General features: G+C 37.8%; 1 protein-coding gene across 1 annotated transcript in view; it reads right to left on the bottom strand.

The window, feature by feature from the left end:
- Slc44a5 (solute carrier family 44 member 5) overlaps positions 1-7,893 on the bottom strand; it is a 335,047-nt gene that overhangs the window by 37,724 nt on the left and 289,430 nt on the right. The window contains exon 5 of the mRNA XM_048814088.1: positions 2,665-2,749. Coding sequence (XP_048670045.1) covers positions 2,665-2,749 — 85 coding nt within the window. The remainder of the gene's footprint in view (positions 1-2,664; positions 2,750-7,893) is intronic.

Genomic DNA, 7,893 nt, shown 5'->3' on the forward strand with positions numbered 1-7,893 from the left:
TCTACCAGATCAGGTAAATGTGGATTGAGAAATGACTTTTGGTCTAATAATAGGTATATCAATAGGTATAATTTTCAAATTAGGAATTGAAGTAGGGATAAAACCCTGGATGAGACTGAAAGAAAAGGATTTAGATCCCCGAATATAGACCATCTTTTGAAAAAAAAAAAAAGAGGCACAGAGATGTGGAGCAGTAGCTAAGAAGGTATATGTGATCAAAAAGATTCTTTTAAGATGTAAGGAAGAGCAACATGGTTGGATATTGATGGGGAATGATTTAGTAGAGAAGGAAAAATGATAATGAATAAAAACAGGATATTTTTGAAATTATATAATCCAGGATGCGAGACAGGATGAGATCTCATGCACAAAAGGAGGGGCTGTCACAAGAAGCACAGGCAGTTTCTCCCACAGAGAAGAAAAGGAAGGATGAGTATATGATATGAATGAAGGCACATAGGCAAGTGGAGGTCAGAGCAGAACTCTTTCAAACTGTCTCCTGAATGTTTGTACTTTCTCATCAAAGCAGGAAGCAAAATCAGGCATGGAGGCTGGGAAGGTTTTGAGGTTGGAGGTAAGAGAGAAAGGTATAAAATTGTTTTCTAGGGAAGCAAGCTAATGAACAGACAGGGGTCTAGAGCATGGTTGTGGAACAGCAGTAAATACCCACTTGAGGTTAGGCCCTAAATTTAAAGGATTGTTGTGCTCTTTTCCAAGAACATGCATAGGAATAGGCAGAAAATCACATTTAACCAGAAATGAGATTTACTACATTGAAGTGAGAGAGGGCAAAGGAGTTGAGAGTATGTATAAAGTTGCAACTTTTAATAAGGTATGCAGGAATCTAAGTCAGGTAGAGAGGGAGATGAAAAATCAGGGAAATGAGGCACACTTTGAAGGGGGGTAAGGATCAGTGGTTTGTACTTCCCAGTGAGGAAGAAAAATCACTAAATTGGGAATATTATAAGTTGAGAGGACCAGACAGTAGGATGCTTGAAATTGAGATTGTAAAGAGTGGTGATTATTGTTACTGACAAGGTCAAATATTTGACCTTGAACTTGGGGGCTTAAATAGAGGTGGTCACAGAACTAAGATACCAAAATCCTAAGTGGCAGAAATAAAATTTCAAAAATCTTTAAGGGAGATGAGTAAGCAAAGAAAGTGGATCTATAAACTAGCTCTAGGAAAGATCTTTGGGTACTATTACTGGCACATGGAAGCAAGAAAAAGCACGTCTGTCAGAAGTCTACTAAGCTTTGAGATTGATGAAATTCCAAATAAATTATAAGCTAGCTTAGAAAAGCCTGCATCTGTCGAAATATTCTTTGAGGCACTAAACATACACAACAGAAGTTGAGCTTCAAAGCTATATGACTGTCTGGAGGGCTTTGTCTCCAGTGCTCAGCAAGGGTGGGGCATGGAGCTAATGGACAGGAAATAGCCTCCGAGGTGGCTCAGCAAAAGACCGTATAAGGAATGGATGAGGAGGAGCCTCTCATGGAGCATAATTCAGGTCAGAGAAAGGACTGCTTCCCATCATCTTGCACCAGGGACTATTGTGTGTTTATCACTTCTCCCTTTCTGAATGGGAGTTTATATTCTAATTTTCCTACACATTCCCCATTGTACATTTAGTGTCAAGATCTGATGGAGAGAACCATCCATCACCCATAGCACCTGGAATGCCAGGACTTTAAGTAATGAAAGCACATGGGACTCCGGATTCTTCTTTCAGAAGAAGAAGGGTATTCTGAGAGCCAGAGGAGTAGACTATGGAAGACACAATCAACTGTCCATTGAGGTTTGTGACTCTTGTTCCATGGAACAAGTTCATTTCTGAACTACCATTGCTTGATTCCTTCCTCCTTGCATCTAGGGATGACCATACCTAATTTATCTCTATGGCATATGAGTAAAATTGCAATGTGTAACTCTTCTGATCCATGGCTTCTTAGAATGGGGTTGTTAACGGGGCATGGTGGCACACATCTGTAATCCCAGCTGTTCAGGAGACTGAGTCAGGAGGATTGCAAGTTCAAAGCCAGCCTCAACAAGGTCCTATGCAACTTAGTGAGATTTTGTCTCAAAATAAATAAATAAATAAATAAAATGGGCTGGGTGTGTGGCTCAGTGTTTAAGCCCTTCTAGGTTTAATCCCCATTAAAAAAGAAAAAGTGAAAAACAAGAGTAGGGGTGCTTTATTCATTCTTACTATCTCCTTCTGGCAGCTGGATACAGGTGATGAAGAGGACTTAAAGGATGGCAAAGTCATTGGACAGCAGGAGTTTGGAGGAGAGTAGTCCACTGACCACAGACACCTGCCTTGTGCTCTTATGTGGTCAAAGGAGAACATTATGGTGTTAAGTCACTGAAAAACTAGTTAGTTACAGAAGCTAGCCTTCTCTTCCTAATATGATAATGGTCGTGAGAAAAATATATCCACTTTATTTGTAAAAGTAGGTGGTTGGATAAGATAATCATTAGGATTCCTTAGTGAGTCTAAATTTTAAATCTCCATTTAGTTTTGGTTTTCTATGAACAAACATGAGATCTTACTTATGTTTTCCCACCACACTTACACAGAACTCAAATGAAATCTCTGAATTATCTCATCCAAAAATGCTCAGAATTTCTAACACCTCCAGTCTCATCTTTTCCCTTACCTGTGTGGTAGGGCACTGTAGGCCAAACAGAATGGAAGGCTTGGCACATCTTAACAGGTTAAAGTAAAACAAAATGGTCTTGTTCCTGTTAAAAAAAAAAAGAAAGCAACATAAAATAATCTTTTTAGTAACCATGGGAATGTTCCATAACATTTCAGATCCCAATACTTTTAACATGTGACCTTTTAAAATTGGCTTCATTTTCTCTAGACAATTGAAATGTACTTTCAAACTCCCCTTTAAGTTACCTAATAATTGAAGCATTTTTTTTGTAATTGTAAAACATTGAAATGATTAAATTGTCCATCAGCAAAGGATTGGTTAGATCTAAAACTGTACCTTCATTAAGAGGAATATTACATTGCCATTGAAATTAATGTTGAAGGACATAATGAATGGAAAAATTCACAAAACATTAATTTTAAGAAGCAGCTTACTAAAGAGTATTAAAATATGATTTGATTTCAATTTTGTAAAAAGAGACTTGACAAATTATATTCAGGGAAAAATTATTTTATCTAAATATTGGAACCATATTTCTTTAGTTATTTTTTGTGCCTTTATGTGTTTCTTAGTTAAAAGAAACACGTATTACTTCGGTAATCCGAACAAAGATACAGTGCTATTTTTCTCTCTGTTTAAAATTATAGTCCGTGGCAGCTAATTAATCACTGTCTTTGTGTGGACTATTACTCTGCCATTCAACAAATCATGGTTCTCTTCTGAATCTCAATTTCCTCATTAGTCAAATGAAGACAATACCAGCACTACCTACTTCACAGTAGTGTTAGGAGGACTAAGATAATGTGTAGTGGGCAAGACAAGTGGTTATCTAACTTCAGTAAACATAAGTAAAACTTGGGGTATTTATTGAAAATCCTGATTCCTATCTCCTTTACAACCTTGAGAGCCCAATGGCTGAACATGGGACCCAAGAAAAAGCAACAGTTCCCTTAAGCTCCCCAGTGGATTCAGATATAGGAGGCTTATAAATCACATCTTAAGAAACATAGCCCTAGGTATGAATATTAACAACAAATCCCACCATTGTATACAACTATAATGCACCAATAAAAACATGGGGGGGAAGGAAATACATTCCTAACTACTCAAGAAAAATGTTTCCTAGCATTTTTTCAAGTCCCCTGTGAATTCATATGACTACATATATAGCATAAACATAATGGGCTGTTGAGCAATATTTTTCCTACTGGCTCAGAATTAGTAAGAAGAATCCAAATCCATGGATAAAGAAAGTCCTCCACAAGGAATTGGGGCTAGATTCTTCTATCACTCTATCCTCTTCTTGCCCCTACATAAACAAAAGATGGAGTCAGGGAGGCAGATTGGAGCAAACAGAGTTGGCAAAATGCAATGATCAGAGTTAAGAGGACTTTCCCTCCCCTCCTCACTGAGGAGAGGGTGGGTTGTCTCTTCTCACATCCAAATTACAGAAGGATCTGAGAGAACCTCCCACAGAGACTGAAGGAACCTGAGAGAAGGGCAGACCAGGACCTCATTTTCCAGTTGAACACCTCCTTCTGTGGCAGATCTGCCTCTGTACCTATTTGAGAATGAAGAAATGAGACCCACAGAGTTGAAAAAAGTTAATGGAGAATAAAGAAGGTAAGAGTGAAGCAGCCTGTCATGGTAGATAGGATGTGGAGTCAAGTAAATGGATTTGAGCCCTCGTGGTGGTACCTTGCTTGACAGTAAAAGAATGTGGATACGAAACACCAGGAATGGAAGAACTAAAGGCATTCGTGGGACAGCAAAACAGAGCTGATATTTCACATCAGACAACTATACAGCCACCCTGTTCCCATGAATGAGCCATTATTTGGATGCTTGCTATAAAGAGAGTATTGATGACCAATCAGTTATGTCTCAGTTGTAATAACAACCATGTGGGAGTGTGTTGGGGAGTGGTCATCAACATGACTGACATACATCCCCTTCCTTATCCTACCATCCTTCACTGCACAACAAAAGAGCTAGAACAAGAAAGAGAAAAATGAAGTGAAAGAGTAGACCAGGCCCCTTCTCCCATTCCAAGTTTCTTTGCAGGGTCAAACTTGCAAACCAGCTGGAGGGGATTAGAAAAAATAAGATTAAAATTTTAAATTTAGCTACCCTAAGATTTTAATGATGTATATGGAAACTTTGCAACAGGCAGGGAGATATGAAAGAGCATGGTTAAAATCAATGATAGAAGAAAAGTAAACCTATTTTGTGCTTGTATCCCATTGATGTCAAATGGTTAATGCAGCTGGTTACTAATTCATACACAATATGCACAGGGAAACCTTAGAGATCCACAAGTGTCAGCTTGGCTCTCTCATCACTCAAGCAACTACACCATCCACACAACCTCTCCATGCATATGACTCAAATTTGTACCTAAATAAATAAACTACACGTCATGGATCTTGGGATCCCTAAGGAGAAATTAAAACTATGAATGGTAAATCAGTAAGTGTCAGGAGTCCACCATAGTTAAATTTAATTTATAAACTGCAAAATGCAACATACACTCAATTTATTCACCAGATTATGTTATCCTCAAGGGTGCAAGCGATACTTTATTCATCTTTATGTTCCTACCTTGCCAAAATGTAGTCTAGTACTTGACCCATTATAGCCATTCACAAATGTGGAATGAATGAAACCAATTCCAACATAAGACTTTTCAAAGTCTTAGTTAAAATTCTCTTTAAATTTTCAGTACAAATCTTCTTCCACTTTCTCTCATATATTCAAATTTCAGTGGATCTTACATTCCTTAGAGTACCAATTAGATGATGATGGTTGCGGCTGATCAATTCTGAGGGAGCGATTGAAAAAGTAACTCACTCTTTAGTGGAAATCATATTCTCATCAAGAAATAAAAAAGAGAAACAATAGCAAACTGTAAATTCAAGATGATGTACCATCTCTTCCTGAGACATATTAATATAAAATAATAAAAGTACAAAAAAAGAATAATCATCACACTAGCTAAGGTTATGGAGGGTGAATCTGCTCACAAGTCACAAGAATTCAACAATACTTATGGAAGTGCACTGAATGATGAATACATCCTACAGGACCATAGAAAGGGAGAGGCATGAATTGCCTGTTAAAAATCATGAAAAATGCTGGACACAGAGTTGACAGTGATAAATGTAGCCAAAAGCAGGAAGATCATTTGAGAGTTTACATATAGACCTGTAGAGTAAATCACCGCCTCTATACTTCTCCTATACCCCTATACTCCTACAAGTCCAGCATCCAGGAAAAACAAGCAAAAACAGAGACTTCATATTAAATGAACCTTCTGAGGATAACAAAGACTTGTGGATTTGATATTTTGGCCCACGTCCCTTTATATTATAGTATTTTGAAAGTCATTGCCTGACATCTACCTGGTTTCCCATCAGCTCATGCTGTAGTAGAATCTGACAGCCAACAGAGACCCAACCCCAGACATAGTGCAGAGAGCTCCTTGGAAACTTGACCTGCAAACACAGCAGCCAAGAAAACCCACACACTCATCCTCAGCCTTTCTTTAGTAAGAATGAATGATCACTAATATAAGTGGATGCTAATCCATGGCAGTGGTCGGGGGGGGGGGGGCGGTCCATGGGAAAAGTGGAGGAATTTTGAATGGGGCAAAAGGGTAGGAAAGACAGTGGAATGAGATGGACATCATTACCCTAGGTACATGTATGATTGCACAAATGGTGTGACTCTACTTCATGCACAACCAGAGAAGTGAAAAATTCTGTTCCATTTGTGTACAATGAATCGAAGAGCTTTCTACTGTCATGTATCACTGATTAGAACTAATAAATAATAATAAAAAGAATGAATGATCAATCAGGAATATGAGGCATATCAGAAAACAAAAGGAAAAGACTAAGGTAAGCAGACAGAATCTGATGCTGGATGAAATTAATAAAATAATTTAGGGCACGCAGGGTTCTTTAACACACTTCCACTAGGTGTAGTGGCACAAACCTGTAATCCCTGGCTGAAGGAATTGAATTCTCAAAAAATCCAAAGTATGACTAATAATTTTTAAAAAGAGGGCTAATAAAATGCAAGGAAAGGGCTAGGGTTGTGGCTCAGCCGTAGAGCGTTTGCCTAGCATGTGTGAGGCACTGGGTTCAATTCTCAGCACTGCATGTAGATAAATAAGTCCATTGACAACTAAAAAATATTTTTTAAAAAATGCAAGGAAAAAAGGCAGCAAATAAATAACAAAAGAAAATATTCCAGAGCTGACAAGGGTCATAGTTCCAGAGGAAAAAGCCACCAAGTATGTGAATGAGAAGCTTTAGAATTACTGAATACAAAGAATAGCAGAACAGTTTTCAAATTTCTCAGGGGAATTGTGTCTCAAGCTACAATTTTATAGCTAGACTTTCAACCAAACATAAAGAGAAAAAGAAAAATAAAATGAGAGAAAAGGGGACATTTCAAGGAACTCATAAAATTTCCTTCCTATTTTTTCTTAGGAAGGTAACAGAATGTTCTTCAAAACAAAGGGTCAGCAAAGAAAGGAACAGCCTTGGGACACAGGAAACAGTGAATGCAATATAACTTGTACTGAAAGAAAGACTTGTTGCTTATTTGAAATTAAAATTTAACTAGGCATTCTGTATTTTTATTTGCTTTATCTGACAACTCTAGAGATAGGATCCAATCTTCTGAGGTAGGAAAGCTCCAGACTGAATGCCATGCAACAGGCCTTCGATTTACTGAGTCCTGAGTGGAGCTAAGGGACAGAGCTCTATAGATAGGTCTTCAAAGAAGAGGAAACCTCTGCAAAGTAACGTGCATTAGCAGTAAACATGTTCCTGACGACCTCTGTTCAGGATAATATTTGGGAACAAGCAAACAAAAAATTATTCAAGAATGTTATTGCTCTATATTGAAGCAAAGTAAAATGTGAAATGATCTTTTGTTGCCATTAAATTTGAAGGTTTTCAAAATTCTAGGAATGGGACCACCAGAGGAACCAGCTATCCCACTCCTCAGTGTATCCAAAAGATCTAAAATCAGCATACTATTGTGATGCGGTCACATCAATGTTTATAGCACAATTCACAATTGCCAAGGTTTGGAAACAGCCTAGATGCCCTTCAATAGATGAATAGATAAAGAAAATGTGGTATATATACACACCACGGAGTTTTACTCAAAAGAAGAATGAAATTATAGCATCTGCTGGTAAACAGAGAATAT

Source organism: Marmota marmota, unplaced genomic scaffold (genome assembly GCF_001458135.2).
Source record: "Marmota marmota marmota unplaced genomic scaffold, marMar, whole genome shotgun sequence".
Taxonomy (NCBI): Eukaryota; Metazoa; Chordata; class Mammalia; order Rodentia; family Sciuridae; genus Marmota; species Marmota marmota.